At 46.6% G+C, this 22,237-nt stretch overlaps 1 protein-coding gene across 1 annotated transcript; it reads left to right on the top strand.

The window, feature by feature from the left end:
- The first annotated feature begins 1,482 nt into the window (after window positions 1-1,482).
- On the top strand, window positions 1,483-21,063 carry LOC103528411 (sodium/hydrogen exchanger 2). The gene is made up of 12 exons (XM_030449400.1): window positions 1,483-1,759; window positions 2,852-3,315; window positions 3,713-3,963; window positions 7,030-7,247; window positions 8,941-9,137; window positions 11,268-11,357; window positions 12,543-12,613; window positions 14,033-14,197; window positions 14,877-14,991; window positions 16,140-16,274; window positions 20,309-20,375; window positions 20,921-21,063. Exons 1-12 carry the CDS (start codon window positions 1,483-1,485, stop codon window positions 21,061-21,063), a joined length of 2,193 nt encoding a protein of 730 aa, XP_030305260.1.
- The last annotated feature ends 1,174 nt before the right edge of the window (window positions 21,064-22,237 follow it).

The following is a 22,237-nucleotide window of genomic DNA, read 5'->3' as shown; positions in this document are numbered from 1 at the left end:
TATCAAACCAGATTATTGGAAGTGGGGGAAAAGGGAAGTTGGCAAAGCTCCTGTGCCTTGCCACCACACTGGAACAAGTGTTCAGAGCCCACGTTAACCAAATATTTCAACAGAAAGAGGAAATTTGATGGCTGGACATGCAAACCCAAGCTCAGAACTGCTTCCACTGCTCTTAGCTCTTAATTCCTTAATTACTTCTTACTTGTGGTTACTTGTGGTATTCTCCCTTCTCCAGAGTACCAAGGGATGCTGTCTTCTCAACACTTAAAAGCCCACCCTAAATTCAACGTGACCATAGTGAAACAGAAACAAGTCACTTCTAGACTATCACTGCATCCCTTCTGTTTCCCCAAATTTATCCTCCTCCTGCTTTATGAATCGGATGAGAAGGAGGGAGCTCACGTGGTACTGAGAGACCCAGGATCAGTGTCTGGGTGATGTTGGGTTCTGTCTCTGCAGCAGCAAAGTGGGTCACCAGCTTGTTACCAGCAGCTCAATTTGGGTGTCATTTAGACAGCTGAAGAGAAACAAAGAGGCCATCGATCAGGCTAGCAACAGCCTGGGGCCTCCATATTTTAATTACATGGGTTCTTTAGACCAAATTTCATCCCTGTTGAAAAAACATCAACTTAAATGAAACGCCACAATGGAGGAATTTGGGACAGTACGGGTTTTTTTCTTTTTCTGTATTATTAATGCATCCAACACAGCTGCAGTAACTTTTTATTTTCCTGCCTTTCCAGCTTTTCTAAGCCAGCTCACTCAATTTTTGATGTTGTTTTCAAGTGGTGAAGAGAGATGAAGATAACTTTTCCATGTTATGGGGGGAACCTTTTAAGCAGCTGTTGGAACTCCTTCCAGTACAGGTGACGTCTCTCTGGGGTGATGATGCAACTGGGTATGTACCCTGAGAAAGCTGAGTGCTTTGCTTGGTTTGCCAGATAGGAACTGTGATTATCAGCAGTGCTGCTGATAATTAAACTTTCTTGTGATTCCCTGGACAAATCCAGTGGCACCCACTGGAAGATGGGCCCATTTCTGGATGGTGCTGGGTGATTTCTGGATGTGGGACGTATCCCATTCAAGCCTGGCTGCTCTAGCAACACTGAGGATTTTATTTTCCCCTCCAAGAGGGGTTTCTGAGAGACTGAAAGCCAAAATAAACCCTCAGGAGTGAGGACTGAAGTGCAGCTTGTGTCCTTCTCAGGCACACGGTGCCGTTGGTCTCAGCCAGAGACACAGGAGCCACATCCACAAGGAAGCACCCACAGGAGGAACCTCTGCCTGTTTGGACACGCTGTGCCAAAGGGTGCAGTTCCCCAGGATGTTATCCCAGCTGGAAACAAATGGATCAGGGAGGAGAGGCAGTGTGAGGCGGAGCAGTCACAGCAGCTCAGGCAACCAGGACGAGCTGAGCTCCTGTGCCACCTCCAAGCCCTCACCCACAGGGAGAGTGGGAGCAGACAGCACCCAGGAGGGGCTATGGAGGGGCAGGGATCAGGGTGCCGAGCTGCAGCTCCTCTTCTGGCCGTATCCTTGCTCTCCTCTGTCCTCCAAGGCACGGGGGTGAGGGCTCTGCAGGGCTTCCCAGCGATGCTGCTGCCAGAGGATGGGATCGGGGAGAACTTCAGCTGGGCAGCTGGGGATGCCCAGGGCAATGGCTCTGCAGAGCATCTCTTCTTCTCTCCAGATTACCAGCATGTCCAAGTCCCCTTTGAAATCACCCTCTGGATCATGCTTGCATCCTTGGCCAAAATAGGTAAGGCCCCTGGAGAAGGTGAGGAAGGATGGGGGGCTTCGTGGGGATGGTGTGGGCAGGGGGGGGGGACACTTTGCTTCTCCAGTCTTGGACCCGAAAGTGCCAAGTCCTAAAGGTGTAGATAATGTGTGCCAGACATGCTGCAAGCATGGAAAATAAACACACAGTTGCATTTTAGGTTGGGAAGTGATGGTTTTCCTCCTACAAGTTCATGCCTCTGCAAGGCATAAGTAAGGGTAAATTAATTTTGTTTTCTTTCACTCTTCCCCCCTCCCCCTCCAGGGATTGGGATCACTTCTGTTCAATTCATCCTATTTTTAAAAGTTTATTTCCACAGAAGGGAGAAGTCTCTTTGATTTGTTTAGGGTAGAATTTTTCTCAGATGGGAATGGTCTTTTTATTTCACTGTTCTTCATTTGATATGATGAGATCCCAATTCTATTACTAAGTGTGAGGACATAAAAATGAACACAATTAAAAAAAAAAAAAATTATTCCTATTCTAGTTCACTTTGTTTCAATTACTCTCTTATAACTCCCCCTGAGTACCTGTGGTGGTTGTCAGGATCTCTCTCTAACATTGGATGGCACACAAAGCTGACTTGATTGGACTTTTTTCAGTATTTCCTTTATCATTAAGTCTTATTGCTTAAATAATATTAAAAGTGGCACTATTTATAGGATGATTTTTGTGATTTTTTTTTAATATATAGAATCTCTGTTGTAGCCCGCTGACTGGATTACAGCATAAATAATTCCAAATCCTTTTTTACTTACGCAGATTTTTTACTTTTGCTATTTGTATATAACCTAAAAATGTATCTTTAACCTTATGCTGTGATGAAACACAGCCTGACACAGCAGTAATTTCAGAGAACTTGGTATTTTCAGTCGTCTTTCAGATTTTCTTGACTATTTTGGATTGAGTGACTTCCCTTTGGTTGTGTTTATTACAACTCATAGGTGGGGGCACGGGGAGCTTCCCCAAAGAGGAGCTGGTTGGGGTTCTTCAGCCACTTTGGGCTGGTAGCTGATAAACAAGAATAAAATAAGATTAAAATAAGAAGTTTTTTCTCTCTCCATTGACTTCCAGGCTTTCATCTGTATAACAAACTGCCTTCTGTCGTCCCCGAAAGCTGTCTATTGATATTTGTAGGACTCATCATGGGGGGAATAATCTATGGCTTCAACGACAAGTCACCACCTGTCATGGACAGTGACATCTTCTTCCTCTACCTGCTGCCACCCATTGTCCTCGATGCTGGCTACTTCATGCCCAGCCGCCCCTTTTTTGAGAACATGGGCACCATCCTGCTCTACGCCGTGGTGGGGACCGTATGGAACGTCTTTGGGATCGGCGTTTCCCTTTATGGGATCTGCCAGGTGAAAGCCTTTCTCCTGCAGGACATCTCCTTGCTCCACAACCTCCTGTTCAGCAGCCTGATCGCCGCCGTGGATCCCGTGGCAGTCTTGTCTGTCTTTGAGGAGATCCACGTCAATGAGAAGCTCCACATCTTGGTTTTTGGGGAGTCCCTCCTGAATGACGCCGTGACGGTGGTAAGGACCCTGCCCTTACCCCCAGTCTGATGCTCAGAGGGAGCTGGTGGAGCTCCCATCCCTAGGGGTGTTAAAAATTGGGTAGATGTGGTGCTGCTTAGGGCTTAAGGTAGTGTAGGACTGATGGTTGGTCTTGATGATCTTGGAGGTCCTTTCCGACCGGGATGATTCTAAAATCTTCTAGCAGAGGACTCCTGGTCCACTTCCTTGGCCTGAGTCTGCTTTGTCTGGAGACAGAAATGCATATGAGTGTCTCAGTATTCCTTTGGTAGGATCAGGCTGCTGCCCCTGTGCTGGCAGAAATCCCAGCTGAGGATTTTCCTGGCATCGCTCCGTGCACCCACCTCTGGTGGGTATCTTGTTAACAACTCTTTTTCCCCTTTGATTTCCCCCCCAGGTGCTCTACAAGCTGTTTCGGTCTTTCTGTGAGATGCCAACCATCAAAGGCGTGGATGTCTTTGCCGGAGTTGGGAAATTCTTTGTGGTTGGGCTGGGAGGTGTTTTGGTGGGTCTGACTTTCGGGATGACCGCTGCCTTCACCACGCGCTTCACCAAGGACATCCGTGTCATCGAACCCCTCTTTGTCTTCCTCTACAGTTACCTCTCCTACCTCACTGCTGAAATATTTCACCTCTCGGGGATCATGGCGTAAGTTTGTCCCACTGTCTCATCTCATTTCCAGCCAGATTTTATTTATTTTTTTCTGGCTTGTATCTTAAATTTTAAATCTGCTCAGTTGGAAAGCTGTGGGCGGCAGCAAACGGGGGGAGGAGGGGTCTAAAAGCTCACGGAGGAGCTGGGAGGTGTAACCCCATTTCATGCATTACACAGTTGCATGTCAGTGGTGATTGCTGCTGGTTGACATCCAGATGTCAACCTCTGGGCAAGCTTCAGACAGCTGAGCTGTTTATGTAGGTTACTGAGGAATGTTTATGTGAGCTCCATGGTTTTTGTTTGGAAACCCTGAACGTCCAAGCAAGGAGACGTCTAGTGAGAGGGTTTGGCAGAGCCAGAAGAGGCTGTTGGCATATTTTGTGATTTTCCATGTGTGGCCCCATCAAAGCTAACATTTGAAGAGCTGCAAAGAGTGCTAAATCAAATCCTCAGAAAGGTTTGGTCTGAGTTTCCAGCATGTCCCTTCTAGCACCCTCCTCCTGGTCTCCACATCCCATGCACCAGCCAGCTTTGGGTGATGGAACCAAGTAAGGGATGGGGTGGGAGTTGTGTATCTTCTACAGAGCTGAAGCCTGGAAATTTTCCTGCTGTTTGGGAGTGAAGGGCTCTAATGGAGCTTTGGAGGTTCAGACTTACTGCCAGAAGCAGCTTGGACACAGCTCGTGAGGGTGTCATCCACCACCTCTGTCTTCAGAAAGATTTGAAGCTGAAGGTGTCTAGAATCAAGGTTTCAAAGGTTATGAACCCAAACTTCTTGCAATTCACTGCAGCACAGCCAGTTCTATGCACCCTGCAATCTAACCCTCATTTTAGAGCTCTGCAGGGTTTACTCTGTGAAGCTGTAGTACAACCAAGCTGTAGTAACCTTGGGCAGACCAGCACAGCCTGAGTCCCACCCTGTACATATTCCCACCTTCTGTGTTCCCATGCAACTTCTCAGATCAGCAAAGCAGAACTATTTCTTTCTGTAAATCCCATCTTTCACAAACTGTAATTTATGGATAATGAATTAAATTATTTTTTTTTTTACTGGGTAGGTCTTTCACTAAAAGTATGATGGGCCAAATCCTTCAACTTTAAGAGAGGTAACTCTACTTTCTGCTTATAGCTAAGTGAGTATTTCACTTGCAGAGCAGGTGTTGAGAAAAAAAAATAGATAATCCTAATGGTCAAAGAATTCTGGCCTGGGAAAGCAGAGCCATCTGACCCCAGGGATTCAGTCCCTCTGGATTCTGTGGGCTGATAACTGTGCCATTTGGTTCTCCTGCTGGTGCTGAGGATCACAACCATTTCACATCTCCATGAAGGCTCCAGAGTGCACTCCAGCAGTAAATCTCTTCATAATGAAGATAAAAAGAAAATTAAAAAATTAAGTGGGGTGCCAGCTAGGCAGGGGAGTACCTGGGAGATCTCTTTTAAAACTAATGATACTCCTTTGAGTAGAAACCATTCCAGCATCTCGTGGAGTTTGTTTCCTCAAGTGGTTCATGGGAGCAATATTCTGACTTTACTGAAACCAATTCCAGCTCTGGGAAGAGGTAAGAGAAAGCCTATTTATAGCAGTGTAAAACAGAACAGTGAAATAAATACTCTGCATAATCACCCTGGAGGAGAAAACATTCAATCCTGATGGTGCCTCCTTCTATCAATCACAATCTACTGTACCCATTATGGGAGACATTTTCTGGTCTTCTGAATAATGCATTTGTTTCAACAGCAAAACCCCAACAAAGGCAGCTGGGTCCTGTGCTGCTGCTCTTCTAATTGCAAAATTAAAAATGCCTTTTTCTATATATATATATATATATAGTTTGATTTTGAATGACTCAGTCATTTATGACTTTGTATTATAAGAAACAGATCTTGGAGGTTTGTTTCTTTGAAAAAGAATTCAATTGCCAAAAAAAAATCAGTTCTTTGTAGTCCAAAAAAACAAAACCCAAAACCCAAAAAACTGTGAATGCAACACAGTCCACTCAATAGTTCTGCAAATGTTTTCGTTGTTTATTTTGTTTCTTTATTTTATTTTATTTCTGTCTTGCCCTAGTGGCAGTGCCCACTTTTGAAGCTGTGACAGAACAGGTCAAGTTTATTCCCTGTCTCTGAATCTGGTATGAAGCTGTGTCTTTTCTCCAAGAAGTGCTCCCAAGCCACATCTCTGGAAGTCACTTGCCCACAAATATTTGTTGCATTTCTTAGTTCCCAGAACTATTTCATCTACTATTTATTGAGGCAGCCACAGCAACAGAGGAATTTATTATTGTCTTTTTAGCCTGTTGTTCATTCCCCATTACTCTTTCTTGCTCAGGGCTCTGTACAGCAATAGAAACAACATTTCTGGGCTCATTGTGCAGCCTTATGAGTGTGCTTGAATTTTTATTGTCTCCTGGTTTCATGAAGTCAATGGCCTCCTAGTTGTGCCCAGATGATGTACAGTGCAAATCTGCTCAGGTTTAGAAATAGACAGTGGGAGGTGTGTTGTATGCCTGAGTTTCTCCAGATTTTGAATAGCTTTGGTCCTTTGGGTGAAGAAGTACAGCATTTGGGCTGCTCTAAGCAACAGGGGTTCTGAGTCCTCCAAGAATCAGCTGTAGTGGCCAAGTATCAACTAAATTCAAAGGAATCCTGATTACACATTTCTCGTGCTGAGAAACAAGGCTCTCATGCCCTCAAATGTCTTCTCTCATCCAGACAAAAGAAGTAATGCTTAGGATGCTAAGCATGAAACTCTTCAGCCCAGATGGATAGGAGTTTGGCAGAGTTAAAGAGCTGCAGCAGGAAGAGTTGGGTGCAGTTATTTGCAGTTCCAGATGGGGAGTTGTTTATCTTGTAAGAAACCAGATTCAGACACTCTGGTCAACCTATAGAGCATCTTGTGCTCCTCTTGATATTATTAGACTCATGTAGGAAGCATGAGTACCCTGTGAGGTGTCTGCAAACATCTAAGACTTGATGAAACCTGTTTTTAAATAAATGACAATGTGCCAACGTTGGGTGCCCAGGCAGAAAACATTGATTGTCTTGTTTTCATTTTCTCAGCATCGTTGCCTGTGCCATGGGCATGAAACGCTACGTGGAGGCCAACATCTCTCTCAAGTCTCACACCACAGTCAAATACTTCATGAAGATGTGGAGCAGTGTTAGTGAAACCCTCATCTTCATCTTTCTTGGAGTTTCCACCATTGGGGAAAATCATGAGTGGAACTGGCCATACATTTGCTTCACTGTCATCTTCTGCCTCGTTTGGAGAGCACTGGGTATGGTGAGATGAGAGATTGATTGATTTATGGGAGTGAGAAATGTGATGCCATTAAATGGGAGAATGCTCCTGTCCCCAGCATCATCCTTCTGTGCTCCTTCTGTACCCGTGGTCATCACAGATGGGAATGCAAGGACTGGACCAGAATACACCATTGATCCTCCCCCTCGTCCTCCAGCACTGGCTCAAAAACAAGTTTTGGCTCTTACTGTCATTTCTTACTCTCTGCCCTCCCCACAGGCAGCACTGGTGCTAAAAAGAAATTCCCATGACATCTGTTTCATTGATCCCTCTTAGACCCTCTTTGATTCCCAGGATCTCCTTTTCCATTTCAGTGTATCCCTGTCCCTTGGTATCTTCACAAGATGAGAGATTTGAAGCACACAGCTGGGGGTCAGGGAGCTGGGTGGCACCTCTGCCTCTGTGAGTTGACTTGCAGGGATTTAGGGGATTTAATTCCTAATGGGTTTGTCTCTAGCAGCATCCTTAAGTAGGAAACTGGAGGAACCTTCAAAGAGCTGTCCCTGGAGATGCTGCTTTGCTCATCTTACATCAGGCTAGGTGAGAACTGGGGCCTAAAGTGGAGTTGAAAGGCAAAAAATATGACAATGGTCTGGTCCTTCTCATGAACTTTGGAGAAGGACTGTGAATGTCATCATTGCCCAGCACCAGGGAATTGCTGAGGATGGCAGGGACCTCTCAATGTCATCTGACCTGGCTTAGGCAGGCTCAGCTAGGCAGGAATACATCCAGACCTGGGATTCTCTCCATGGATGGAGAGAAACATTGCAGTGTTTGACCCACAGTAAAGAAGTGACCAAGACTGAACGATTACAAGAAAGTTAGGCATGAAAATACTTTCCTGATAATTGTGGCTGAAGATAATCTTGAGATCAGTTCCAACAAAACCTGAATCCTGCTCCTGGAATAGTCTTGGATTCTATTTTTGTGGCTTGTAAATGACCAGGGGAATATTTGCAGTGGTTTCACCTGTGTCCCCAGTTGTATCTTGTGCCCATTTGGTGTTTGGAGAAACTGCTTCCCTGTTGCCTCTGACACTGTGGAGTTAATTCCAGCAGTTCTGAGTCCCACCTGCTCATTTATGGACCTTTTTATAGATGCACTCTGCCTGCCAGTATAACAGAGCACACATTTTGACAAAGAATTAGAGAGCTAGAAAACATTCCCTGGGATTTATTGTTTGCAAACCAGTGAGTCAAAGGGAGTGACCTCAGGTTTGACAGACACCTCAAGAAATTGCTCAAATGGGGTTGGCCATGATGAGCAAGACAGAGCAGAGAGGGGTTTGGGAGCTCTTAGTCCATGCCAAGGTTTGGTTTAGCAACTTTGCACCAGAAATGTGCTCAGAAAAGTGTTTCTGAGCTGTGCATAAGTTGAAAAGTTTTATGAGACTGAAGTGGGTTTTCTGGTGTTTGCTCAAAGGGGGAAAAAAAATAGTTCTGAGTGAGTTTGGCTTTTTGTAGCTCAGGAATTCTTCACTACAAGAGGTAAAGAGCAAAACCAGCACCCTGACAACCCCCTGCTCTCCCAGCAGATTCCAGCCCCAAACTGGGCAGCAGGTTTTTAGGGAAGGAAAGGAACCCCTCTTTCCTGTAGAACCCAGCACATGAGGAGGAATTTGATCCCATTTCTCTGTTTGATGTGCTCCCATCTTCTTTCCTGTTTTCCAGGGGTTCTTGTGCTGACTTTCTTTGTGAACAGATTCCACGTGAACACCATCACTGGCAAGGATCAGTTCATCATTGCCTACGGGGGGCTCCGAGGGGCCATTTGCTTCTCTTTGGTTTTCCTGCTTCCCGAATTTCGCCGGAAGAAACTTTTCATTGCAGCGACCACTGTGGTCATCCTCTTCACTGTCTTTGTGCAGGTATGGCAGCAGGTGGAGAGGACCTTTTCTGGGCTATTTTTTTCTTTTTTCTCTCTCTCTCTTTTTTTTTTTTTTTTTTTTTTTTACCCCTCTTTTCTTTTCCCCTCCCCCTTTTTTCCTCCCCTTCTTTTTTCTCTTTCTCCCCTTTTTTGTTTTCCCCTTTCTCATTTCTCTCTTTTTTCCCCTTCCCCCTTCCTTCTCCCTCTTCCTTCTCCCCCTTGCTTCTCCCGCTTGCTTCTCCCGCTTGCTTCTCCCCCTTGCTTCTCCCCCTTCCTTCTCCCCCTTCCTTTTCCCCCTACCTTTTTTCCTCCTCTTTTCTTTTTCCTCCCTTTTTTTCACCTTCTTTTCTTTCCTACTTACCTTTTTACCCCCTTTCTTTTATTTCTTCCTCCCCCTTTTTTCTTTCCTTCCCCCTTTTTTTTTTCTGCCCCTCTTTTTTTTTTTTTTTTTTTTTTTTTTTCCCCTTCCACTCTGCTTTCTGCTGTGTTTTGGTGAAGCCCCCTCTTTTCTTCTTCACCCCTTCGTCATTAGCAACTCTCCAGGTGTGTGATGGGGAGAGATTTCTCCTCCTCAGGGTGATGGCTGAGGAGCTGCTGTGCTGGGAGGAGCTGCTGTGACATCTAGTGGTGGCAGCATCCCTGCAGCCAGGGGTGTCACAGCATCCCTGCAGCCAAGCCTGGTTAATCATTTTGAGGAGGTTGCCTGAGCAATTGTCAAGTCCTCAGTGCTTCCAGGCACACCTGGGTTTGTGCCATGTAGACCAGAAAGTCCTCCAAGGAGCTGTGGGCTTGTCTGGAATGTCACAAACCCCCTTCTTGTCATGGTTCTGCCTTTCAGTGTGGTTTAAAAATGAAATACCAGGCTCCCTGTTTGAAGTTCTCTCTCTCAGCCCTATTGGCCTCTGACCTCTTCTACAAAACTGTAGCAAATTTGGTAATTGTGAAGAGTTTTGGGGTTTCAAATTTGTTTTTTTTAGTTGCTGCTTATGGTGAGCCATGAGCTACTGGGTTGCTGGTAGCAAAAAGAAACTTTTGTGAGCACTGATGGAGCTGCCAGCATCAGGGGATGCACTCCAGATGGGTTATCCCTGATGGGTGAAGGGACACAATAACACCTCAGGGTCTTGTGAAATGACCCAGGGTCTGAAAATGAGCTGTGGGATTCCTGTGGTGCTCCTGAGGGTCAGGAAGGGCTGAAGGAATTCAGGTGCTTCTGGTTTTGGAAGTCCTGGACACAAAACTCCAAAATGCTGCTTTAAAATGAAAAAAAACCCAACCCAAAGCAAACGATAAAAAGACTGCAGCAGAGTATCCAGTGAAGGAAAGAGACCACACTGCATGCAGAGTATCCAGTGAAGGAAAGAGACCACACTGCATGGCCACTACTTAATTTTTGTGATACCTGTTATTGCTCAATTTGTGAGTTTTATGTTGTTTACTCTGAATAGCTGTGCATTTTTTATTGCTATTAGCTATTAAAGTGACACATTAATTGCTCCTGCAATTAAAAATGTGTACAGCTCTCCTCCCTGCCAGCATTTGTGACATTCAGAAGGCATAAACATCAACTACTCCATCATTTTTGCTGTAAACACGTCCCAGAAAAGTCATTTCACACCCAAGCCAGACTAAGAAACGCACTGAGCTGCCTTTTGAAAATTCTCTGACGAGGCTGAAAGGACATTAAAACTCTTCCCTTGACCCTTCCCACCAGGTGGGTACTTGGGTGAGTAAACTCAGCCTCTGGTGGGCCATCCAAGCTCCTTGGAGCAATGGTGTCTGACACAGGATGCTCCAGGAGTGAGCAGAGAAATGCTGGCAGGGGCCATGGGCTGAGCAGCCTCCAGCACCATCCTCCTGCCAGGCATTTCAACTCTGAACATATCAAGCCCCCTCCCAGCTACAAGCAGCAGCAACCCACAGGTTTACCTTGAAATTATTGGGGTTTTGAGATGCCAGATGAGGAGAACTGAGCCTTTCTCCTCTCTGCCTGCCCCCAACCCCAGGCCGGAGGGTGAGCTCCGGTTAGGAATACTCAATGTGCAGAAAGGTTGATTATTTTTTTTTTAATTTTTTTTTTAATCTTTAAATTTTTTTGGGGTGTGTTTGTGTGTTTGTGGCTGTGCTGCAGGGAATGACCATCCGTCCTCTTGTTGACTTGTTGGCTGTCAAGAGGAAAAGGGAGAGTGCTCCCACCGTGGGAGAGCAGATCCACATTCGGGTGAGTGAGGGATCCCTGAGCTTCCCAATGAGCTCTGCTTTTAGCAGTATGGTCCTGCTGAAGTCTGGGGAGATTCCAGGGACTCTGCAGTTTTACCTGAACCTTTCCAGGGTCAGAGTTCTATGCAACTTCTCACCCATGGGTTGTTATTTGCATGAACTGAGCCAGACTGGTGTTGCATTTGCTGAAAGATAATCACTTGCTAAAAAGTTTATATTTTACTGTAACTCCAACTTTTCTGCTTCTTTGGAAAGAGGGAAAGAAAGAGAATGAAACCTGGTTGCTTCCACAGTTGTGATTTTTTATTTTCCATGTGTTCACCAATCATATCACCACCATCAGTTTGGATTTGAAAAATAACTGTACCAAAATAAAAAAGAGAGGATAAGGTTAGGGTGATATTGGAGGGAACCACTGAAGTGTCTCCTCCCTGGAAGTGTTGAAGACCATGTTGGACAGGGTTTTGGGGAACCTGGTCTAGTGGGAGGAGTCCCTGCCCATGGCAAAGGGTTGGAGCTGGATGATTTTTAAGGTCCCTTTTAAACCACATCTGAGTGTGGAGGGGCATTTGGCTGCAATAGAGCAAAGCCCTCTCCCATCTTAGAGAAAACAATGTGGGAAATCACAGAGTTTTAGCTTCTAGGTGGAAAAATCAACTTGCCTGGATCTTTGATTTATAATAATAGTAATAGTAGTAATAATGATGATGATGTTTTTGTATAAGGCACAATATGGCCAATGATTTAATTTAGTGGGAAGTGTCTTTATTCAGGTCAAAGCATCATTTGTATGTTATCTACATCTATATATCCTGAACATCCTCATCTCCTGAGACAAATTGTCCTCAAACCCTCCAAATGAGCATTTCTTGCTCATCAAATTCCAACAAGCAGGCCATGCAAAGCCACCAGCCCTCCTGCATGGATCAGGAAGAATCCCACAGGGATTCTTCTTTGCTGGCATGGACCTTGCAGCAAGCAACCCAGCCACTCCCTGTGCTCCAGGAGCCTGGGATACATGTGGATGGCTGGATGGGGAATTAGCCTGACATCCCCTCCTCTTGTTTACCAGCTCTATGTACTGAGCTGAAAGCATCTCCCAGTTTGTCTGCTGGCTTTTGATGTTTGCTGGCTGAATTCATCGTGAATGCAACACGTGTACAGCAAAATCCTCTCTTCTCTTTAGTTCTTGGATCATTTGCTGGCTGGCATTGAAGATATATCTGGGCACTGGGGACAGTATTACTGGAAAGACAAGTAAGGATTTGCCAAAATACAACTGTGTGTACATGTGTAGAAAAAATCCCCAAGAGGCTGGTTTCTATTCCACTGTGGGCAGCTGAGCCTTGTTCATCCTTATTCATTCCCCACTTGCACGTCGCATGTTGGACTTCACCCTAAAAACCCTCCTTTCTCTTCTCCTAATGCGTTTTTCCTTTGTTGTCCAAAGAAATCAGCTGGGAATGAAAAGCACAACACAGCTCGAGGGGCTGCACTGCAGGCTCTCCCTGTCCTGGCTGTGAAGGAGCTGAGGACCTCAGCCCAGCCTGTGGAGAATTAACATGAAAAATATCTGCTTGCAGCACTTGGAAGGGCAAATGCTTGTTGTCAGCTGACAAACTATAGCAGATCTCTACAGCTTTCCCTAGCAAAGCTTTTCCTTAAAAGTATTATTCCATACAGAAAGGGTTTCATTAAGTATTGTCCCAATATTTAAAAGGTGGCTGCAAGGAAGATGGAGACTCCCTATTTAGAAGGAGTCCCATGGACAAGCCAAGGGGCAATGGGCACAAGTTGCTCCTGAGGAGATTCTGATTGACTACAAGAGGAAAACTTTGTCCCCATGAGGACAGTCAGGCACTGGAATGGTCTCCCAGGGGAAGTGGTGGATTCCCCCACTTTGGAAAGTTTGAAGTTTCAGCTCGAAGGGTGCTGAGACACATCATATACACAGTAAGAAGGGTTGGACCAGATGATCCTTGAGGTCCCTTCCAACCTGACATTCTGTGATTAAGTTCCAGCAGATTGTACACAAAAAAGATTTTAAAAAAAATTACAAATAACAGAAGATATACTCATAGCAATCTGCCAGGTTTAATTCCTTGGCTGGGCAGGCAGAGATGCAGCTAACTCCCCAGTAAGGACTCATAAACACAGCTGGCAGGGAATTCCTTAGGAATGCCAGCACTTGGAAGCACCAGAGGAAGGTAGGGGAATGGCTGCTTCTGAGGAGCATCCTGGCTGCTTGTGAACAGGTCTGTGACCAGCTAACAGCTCGAGATTGAACATTATTTTTAATACCAGCTAGATCTTTTCCAGTGTGCTGCATTTGAGCGGAAAGCAAGAGAGAATGGCTTAAAGGGGAATCTGGAAGTGCTTAAATCTGTTGCATCCCTTAGGGATACTGCATGGATTTGCAGTGCTCCTTGTAGAGTTCACGATCAATCTGGCACTTTGGGGAGTGTTTATTACAGCTAGCAAAGTTTTAGCATCATAGCTCAGGTACTGCAGGGCAGAAATGCTTAGGGGCTGACCTTTTGGAGCATCAGTTTTTGGAAAGAAGGTGGAGGGATACAGGGCAATCATGGACCATGAACCTGCTGGTTTGCCCAGGTCCAGCTAGGCTCTGGGGAGGGGTCATTGAAGGAGGCTGAGCCTATCTTGTTTTGTTCTCAGATTAGAGTATTTCAACAGCAAATACCTGCAGAAGCTCCTCCTTCGGGAACACAACCAGCCCAAGTCCAGCATTGTGCTGCTCTATGAGAAGCTGGAGCGCAAACACGCCATGGAGCTGGCAGAAACGGGGCAGCTGGGGCACGTCCCAGCCCACCCATCATTCCTGTAAGTGTCCCCCTCCCATCAGCCTCTTTCCACCACCCCTTCCAACCTTCCCAACACAGGGAACAGCTGTGAAAAACTTCTGCAGACTTCACTGCCTCCTCCGCTCTTCCCCCGCTGGGCCAGGAAGGAGCAACGTGGCTTGGACACATGCAAAGCAGAAGGGATTTTAATACCTTTAATTTTAATATTTAATACCTTTATTTTAATATTGAATACCTTTGCTTCTAATTTAAAAATGTTCAGGTGGATGAGCAACCTGCTGCCACGGATGAGCACAGTTTCTGATCTTGCAGATGGTAGGGAGAGGCTCATCCCCCCAGTTACGCTGCTTGGAGGAAGAGGCTCTTGCATTGTTTTTTGGTGGCTTTGCACCATTTTGTGTACTGAAGGAGCAAACCATGAGAACCAACATCAGCTGAGCCAGCAGGGTCAAATATTTGCATGGCAGAATGGCCATCTGATCCCTCACAGAGGGTTCTGCTCTGTCACAGCTCTTCTGCCCACCCAGGGGCAGGGGGATGGCCCTGCTCTGGGAGCCCCTTCTACTGGGAGCTCCAGCTGCAAGGAGAAGTTGTTTCTGGTCATCTCTCCTGGTGCTGGGATCTGAAAGGGCTTCTGGGGGGCATCACTTGTGCTGCTGTGCAGCTTCTGAAATAAAGCCCTCTGGTTTTCTCTGCAGCGGCAATGACAGGACTGTCCTCACAGACAAAAACCTGGAGGATACTCTGAATCTGGATGCCCTGGAACACTTACAGGAAATCTTGGCCAGGAACCTGTACCGGATAAGGAGAATGGTAAAACTCCCCCCTCAGTCTGGGCTTTAGATGCCCAATAACAAAAAGTTATTGCAGTTATCCTCCCAGCCTGAGCAGATGTGAGGAATATTTACAGAGTTACTCATGATGTCTCTTTGTGAGCAGAGAAGAGTTGGCTGTGTGAAGCCAGAGCCAGTTTCCAAGCCAGTGGCACAGTTCTGTTTGCAGCATGACAGCTTTTGAAAGGTTCACCCAGTCAGCCTATAATTTCACAAAGTATTTTAGGCAGCAGTATCCAGAACCAGAAAGGAGAAAGGAGGAGCACATGGATCTTCAGACATGCAGCTCCAGCAGCTCCTGGTTACCTCCAAAGCAGGGATGGGGTCAGTCCCACCTTGGATATTTTTCTTTTTCCCCACCTAGAAGTGAGCAGAGTCAGAGAGCTGGGAGTGAGAATTCCTCTGCAAACGTTTTAAATCCACTTGCCATGAAACTGGTGCAACTGGTAAACAGCACAGAAACCACTTGCTGTTTACAGAACAACTCAGGAATAATCTGCCTGAGGTTTTATGCAGCACCTTGGACTCTAATTACTGCACACGTGGAGCCTTATCCTCCAAATCCACCTAAACCTTTGTTTTAGGGATTACACACGAAATGCTGAGTCCTTGGGGATGCAGTGGGGGTGGGCTCAGCACAGAGGGATCAGCCCTCCCCCCCCCTCCTGGCCCTTTGCTGAGCCAAGAAGAGAGAAGGCTGTGAGGAAACCTCTGGAAGCAGTGTATGGGCTGAAGCTGGAGCCACAGCTCCTGCTTGCACTTAACCTAACCCCAGCCTCACCCCTTGCAGCCACAGAGTTATTCCAGCTCCCACTGATGTCATGGGAGGTTTCATTTTGGTGAGTTTACACCTTTTACAGCAGGATTTGTCATTCCTGGTGCTGCAATTTCTGTACAGAGGTGGGGCTGGTATGAAATATTGGAGTCCCATCTTCCCTCCTTGGCATTTTTCCTTCCATTCTCACCTCTCACCCTCGGGTAGGTCACTTGATCCCCCTAACTAGGCAGGATGGTGGTTTCAGAGGGGTGAAGGACCCTGGAAGATGTAGCAGTGAAGGGATGGTGCTGTGGAGAGGGCTGGTTCCACCTCCATCTCCATCTCCTCCATCTCTCTGGTGGGATGCACAGGGACCAGCATACAACAGGCACACCCTTCCCGGGGACTCTGAACACGTGGAGCATGCCCAGGAGATCCTGATCCTCCGGCACAAGAACCTCTGGATGGAAATGAGTGGAAGTGACACTGCCAGCTCTGGGAAGGAGGTAAGAGAGAGTGGGGGAAGCTTGGACCTGCAGAGCCCACTCGTGGGCTGCAGTGATAGCAACTTCTAGCAAGAGTATTCTTTATTGCTGGTATTTCCTTTTAAAGATAAATCCTGTTGCCTTAAATTAAAAAAAAAAAAAAAAAAAGAAAAAAAAAAGAAAAAGCCTCTCTCAATCCTAAATATCATTCCAATGAGTAGGAAATACCAAGAACAAAAAAATCCCAACCCAGCTCCTGGCAAAGCCCTGAGCTGTCCTGCCATGTCCCGCATGTCGTCCCCTGCTTTGGGAGCTCAGGCTGCCATCCATGCTTGGAAAGTTATTTACTGAGCAAATGTTATTAATTGGGCTTCAGTCTGCATATCCAGAGCTCTGGTTTTGCCATGTTTTCTTTTCTGGGAGATTTTTGTTGAAGGCAGGAATTTGGTTCACTCATTGTCAGTGGTCCAGAGGGACTGTAAATATTTGAAACTGTTTGGTGTTTTTTTTCCCCCTCCCCAGCTCATTTGAAACTACAGAAGCATTATTGTGATCTTTCTTATTAATTCTGGAGGTGAGCTTTTTGTTTTTAAAAGCAGCTATGGCTCAGGGCAGACTTGAAGAAAATAAAAATAGGGGGAAATGTTGCACACTGGGTTCCTGGGAGAACCACTTTGAGTCCAAGTTTAGTGCTGGCACAGCTCCACGTCAGTTCACATCTTGAATTAGAGGAGAAACCAGATCAATACAATGTGTGTGGCTGGTGAAGACTTTTGGTGACATCTTTGGAAATCAGCTGGGCCAACATTACCCTGTGGAAAGATGAAACAGTCCAGGGACAGCAAACAAGGAACGAGCTTGGTCTTATCAATTCTTCTCATCCTCTGCAAGTCTTATTCTGGAGGAAAATAATTCTGCTCCCAGATACCCAGGTGAGCAGCAGGAGCTGCTGAGCCAGCTCTGATTTTCAGCCACTTCTCCTAATCCTGGGTTTTGATGGCTTGAGCTGGAGCACTGAGTGCAGAATGTGGTCTCTGACCTGGGCAGCAAGACTCCATCACTAAGGAGAACAGAATGACCTTTTGAGAAGACATCATTTGTCTTTCTTTATTTAGATAGTAATTTTCCACGACAGCACAAGGACTCGGGACTTCCAGGGGCTTTCTCCCAGTCTGATTTCTGTGTCCACCACCCAGTCATTGAGGAGCCCATCAAGTAAGGCAGGAAGGCACCAAATGCTGCTGCTTCTTAGCCCCTCATTCATAGAAAGGTGTTCAGGCTCTTGCAAACAACTTAAAAGATTTAATGTGATCATTTACATGCTGATTGGTACTTAGGATGCAAAATAGATAGGGGCACTTTCCTGTAGAACATTTGGTATAATTAAACTTCAGGAGAACAAGAGCAAACTCGGGCTGATTGTTGCATCCTCTAAGGACATTCCAGCATTAACCCTCACGCTGCTGCCTCCCCTTTCACTGCTACCCCTGTTAGCAGAACATTTGGTAGGAAAATGGGCACATTTAGGAAGATCCTTTCTACTGTTATTTCAAATGCTTCCAGCTGGCCTTTCAAAGGAGAGAGTATTTTGAGGGGCAAATTGCAGAAGCAGTAGAATTCATGCTCTCTCTCTCTGCTGACTCCTGAATGGTGGCTATTGCTGTGAGAAGAAATAAGAGTATGCCCCAAAATGACAGGATAATGTTCTACAAGAGCCCTGGAATATTAGCAGGAGGTGGGAGGGTGAGTGAGTGCTGTGTTGCTTCTCATGGTAGGAGGACAGGTTGCAGAATTTGTCAGCAGAAAGAAGGAACACTGGGCTAAGAAGTAGATTTCAGTCCATGAAAAGCAGCTCGAGATGTCACATTTTTGGGAAAAAAGCGACTGAGCCACTGAGACTCAGTTTCAGGTCGAGCTGAATGGCATTTTCCTGTTTAAAAGAGAGAAGAATGAGGAATGTAACTGGCTAGTGTGTGAGTTTCTGACTGTCACATCCTCGATCTTTCCCACTCCCAAAGGGAAGGGGTTGGCATTACAGGTTTTGAGTCAGCAAGAATAAATTCGATGCTCTCCTACCACGCATTTTTCCATTCTGCATTTCACCACGAGATGGAAGCATTACAACTGTGTTAGCAAAACCCAACTGGAAACCCGGGAGCTGTGAAACAAACTTCAAGCCAAGGGCCCCTGGGAGCCCTCGGGTGCTGATGAGATGCCTGAATGTCTTCTCTTGCCGGTCTGTTTGGAAAAAGTTTTGGTGGTACCTTCCATCACTTGGGTGTTCTGAGCTGAGGGAATAATTTAAAAAATCCTTTTGGGTCAGCAGCAACGCTGCTTTTTCTGCTCATTCTCTGTCCGTGGTTACATTTTTCTTCTTTATTGAAGTTGGTTAGTCCTTAGCTAGGAAAATATTGGAACACTTGAAGCTCAGTTTGATTCATCTAATAATTTATTAGGTGCTGGTTGGTCATTTCCCCCTATATCAGTCCCCACAAAACAAGGGATTTCTGGAAGATCGTCTATCTCTAGGTGCTCCAGGCTGGCAAGGAGCCAGGAGTGAAGTTCACCTCCCCTGAAGGCCAATCCATCTCCTGCCAGGTCAGTGTGTAGAAACCAGTGGCCTCACCAGGACATTTCAGCCAGGATGAATCACTTCTTCCCGTTGACCTGCCTGGTTTTAGATGCTTTGGGGCACCTTTAGATGGCCTTTGCCCTCAGAGGGGTGAGAGATGGCTCTTGGGCTGCAGCAGAAGCCACTGCCAAGAGAGCAAGGAGGGAAGGCAGGGAGAAGCAGGAAAAGAACAATCCCCATCCCTCCCTGGCCAGCACTGCAGGTTAATTGAGTGACACCAGGCAGAAAACCCCTGGCAGGGCTACGAGGTGACTTCAGGTCTGAAGCCTAGCCCAGAGGATTAGCTCCCAAACTCTCTATTTCCAGCAGAAAGTTTGCCTTCCTCTGCCTAAGGACAAAATTCCAGCTGAAGGCTGCTGCTTCCTGCAGCCAGGCATCGTGCTGGCTCTGAGCACAGCCCGGATTTTGGACTTGCCTTATTTCAGGCAAGGATCCAACACAGATTACACCGGTGGGGGGGTGGTTTCTGAGACCCGGGATGGCTTTGATTTACCCACCGAGATCCCAGAAAATCCTTGCACCTGTAGCCGGGCAACTTGCTCCTCTTTTCTGCTGCCAAAACAGGAGTGGGTCCCCCCAGAAGGAGCAGCTTTGGAGCTGCCTGTGAGCCATGTGTGTAAATGACAAAGTGCTTTGGGTCATTGTGTGGGAGCCTTTTCATGGAGCACACTCTGAGAATTATTCAGTGCCCCTGGGAATGGCTTTCCAGGGAGCCGGGAGCTGCTGCGGGAGCCGGGAAGGCTTTGTTATGAAAATGGTCACTGAAAAGTGGGAACAAGGGACGCAGGGCATCGGTCCTCGTTAGGGGAGGGAGGAGAAGGCACCGAAACAAAAGAGCAAACCAAGCTGGGAGGGGTCCAGAGTTATTTTGGCAGGCTGGCTTTCTGGATCGAGGTGCCAAATCCCAGCTGTGTAAGAGGCTTGCTCCCAGGTGACAGAAGCAGCCAATGATTCATTGTGCTACTTGATTAATTTTATTTATTTTATTATTATTATTTTTTTTCCCCGAAGGGTGGAGATCAGCCCTGGCATGAAAGGCCAGGGAGCTGGTAGTGCAATCTCCTTACCTGCCTCCTTGGCCTACAGCCAAGGTGAGAAACATCCCTGTCTTGGGGCTGGGCTCTGCCTCCCCCCTCTCCTGCCCTCTGCTCCTCTCACTCCAGGGCTGCTGAATCACTCCAGGGCAGCTCAGGCCTCTCCCACCAACTCAAAAGTTGGCATCTGTCAATATTTCCTTCCATCCCTTTGGTCTGTTTTTAGCAACAGTTCTTTTTGATTTTTTTTTTCCTTGGCAAAAATAAAGCAAATGGAAACAGAGTCCTTGGGGATGGCAAACGGCTTGTTTATGAAGCAGGAGTGTCATTAACAGACTTGTTAGCAATCTTCATAAATGCATTAATGTGCTTTTCTCCCTTAATCACAGAAAGAGGACTCCTACTCAGTGCAGGGTGACTCCAACGTGCAGCTCAAGCCATCCCATTCCTTCTCTGGTAAGCTGGGGAGCTGGTGGGTGCTGGCAGGGATCTCCCACATCCCCATGGGATGTCCCCATGGGTGACAGAGAGGATGTGCTGAGGTCCATGGCGTGCCCTTGGTGGGGCTGGGATCTGGGAGAAAGCCATGGCAAACCTCATCCCCAAAAAGCAAATGACCCAGGAGCTCTTGGTTTTTGTAGAATCATCATAGAAGGGAAGGGACCTCAAGGATCATCTGGTCCAACTTTTCTTATAATATCATTTATCTGAGATGTCCCAGCACCCATCATAGAACTTTCCAAAGTGGAGGAATCCACCACTTCCACTGGGAGACCATTCCAATGTCTGACTGTCCTCATGGGGAAAAATTTTCCTCTAGGTGTCCAGAAATCTTCCCAGGAGCAAGTCGTGCCCGTTGCCCCTTGGCTTGTCCATGGGACTCCTTGCAAACCCGGAGTCTCCATCTTTTTGCAGCCACCTTTGAAATGTTTGCTTTGTGCCTGCTGACCCTTGAAGGAGGTGGTTTCTCATCCAGCTTGGTGTTGTTTCTCTTCCTGCAGCACGGGATGCTGAGAAGGTCCAGGAGGGGAAACAGAACCGCTCCAAATCCGTGTGTGCCATTCCCCCAGGGCAGCCCAGCAGCACGGGCTGCGGGGAGAAGGAGGATGAGGCAACAGGGAAAGAGCTGACTTTGGAGGGGTAAAAGCTCAAGTGATGCTGCTGGGTCTGACTCTGGTTCTTGGATGTTGTAGATAATGTAAATAACAGAATGCAAAGGACAGCACGGGGAGGGCAAAACGTCCCGAGGGGTTTGCATCCACACGCCTGCTCTTGCTGCACAAAACTGGGGTTTTCATGGCAACCAAGGAAAAGATGCCCAGCGGAGCACCAGCAATGCAAGGTTGTGTCTGAGGGAGAGCTGGTAAGAAGCATCTAGGAAAAATTAGTCTCTTTAGGCTGGGAAAATTGCTGAGACTGTCTTCAGCTGCAGGAAAGGTGAGATATCTGATCTGCTCATCATTCAGCAGTGAGAGACAAAGCAGCAGGAAGAATTTACATTCTATGTTAGGAAAACTTGATCATCTTAAGGAGAGCTTTCTTAAGTGATGGACCGTGGCACCAAGGCAGACAGCAGGAACAGCACAAGATCCCATCTGCTTCTCAGGAGCTGCTGGATCCTGACTATGAACATGACTCATGTGAAGCCCCAAGCTAACTCATGGAGTTCAATAAGGTGATGTGTCTTACTGGAAGGACTGTCCCACATCTAGGCACAGTTCTTTTAATGAAAACTTATTCCTGTTGGGTTAAAAGGGGGAAATACATTCTTACTGATCATTAAAAAAAAATTGTTTAAGAAAGGGTCCATCTCAAAACATCAAATAATGGGGAAAATCCAAATCTGGTGGTGCCACCGGAAGAGTGTGCCAGCCCTTAGGCAGATGTGCAAGGCTTGTGCTGTGGCTGGGTGTCTGCAGGAAGCCTGCCAAGGTTCCCCAAAAAACTCTGCTGCAGGGGCAGAGGAGAATTGAAAGAGTGTCCTTAGAAGATGCAGCAAGGAGAGGGACCCAAACCTGGGGAGTGGCTCTGCCAGGAGAGGTGCCAACCCCTCTGCAAGGCAACTCCAAGGACAAGACCTGAGGACGATGGAAATCTCCACATTTGGGGAATTGTCCTTGGGACTCCAGGTGAGTTATCAAGCTTTGGGATTCTTGTCCTTAGCTGAACCCAGGAGGGTTTGCAGTTTCAGCACTGCAAACGTCAACATTTCAATTTCTCTTCCCCTTCCTCTGCCTTGAAGGATCCAAGAGGGTTTAATTAGAACAAGCAGCTCTTTCTGAAATAAAAAAAAGAAAGGAAACTGTAGGAATTCATGT

Source organism: Calypte anna, chromosome 4 (genome assembly GCF_003957555.1).
Source record: "Calypte anna isolate BGI_N300 chromosome 4, bCalAnn1_v1.p, whole genome shotgun sequence".
Lineage (NCBI taxonomy): Eukaryota > Metazoa > Chordata > Aves > Apodiformes > Trochilidae > Calypte > Calypte anna.
This window is presented reverse-complemented; position numbering and strand designations above follow the sequence as displayed.

Excerpts from the sequence above, each read along its gene's own strand:
- LOC103528411 (XM_030449400.1), top strand. The coding sequence starts at position 1,483 with ATGGAGGGGCAGGGATCAGGGTGCCGAGCTGCAGCTCCTCTTCTGGCC. Across the intron at positions 3,964-7,029 it reads CACCTCTCGGGGATCATGGC|CATCGTTGCCTGTGCCATGG; the intron begins GTAAGTTTGTCC and ends TCATTTTCTCAG. Across the intron at positions 14,198-14,876 it reads CCAGCCCACCCATCATTCCT|CGGCAATGACAGGACTGTCC; the intron begins GTAAGTGTCCCC and ends TTTTCTCTGCAG.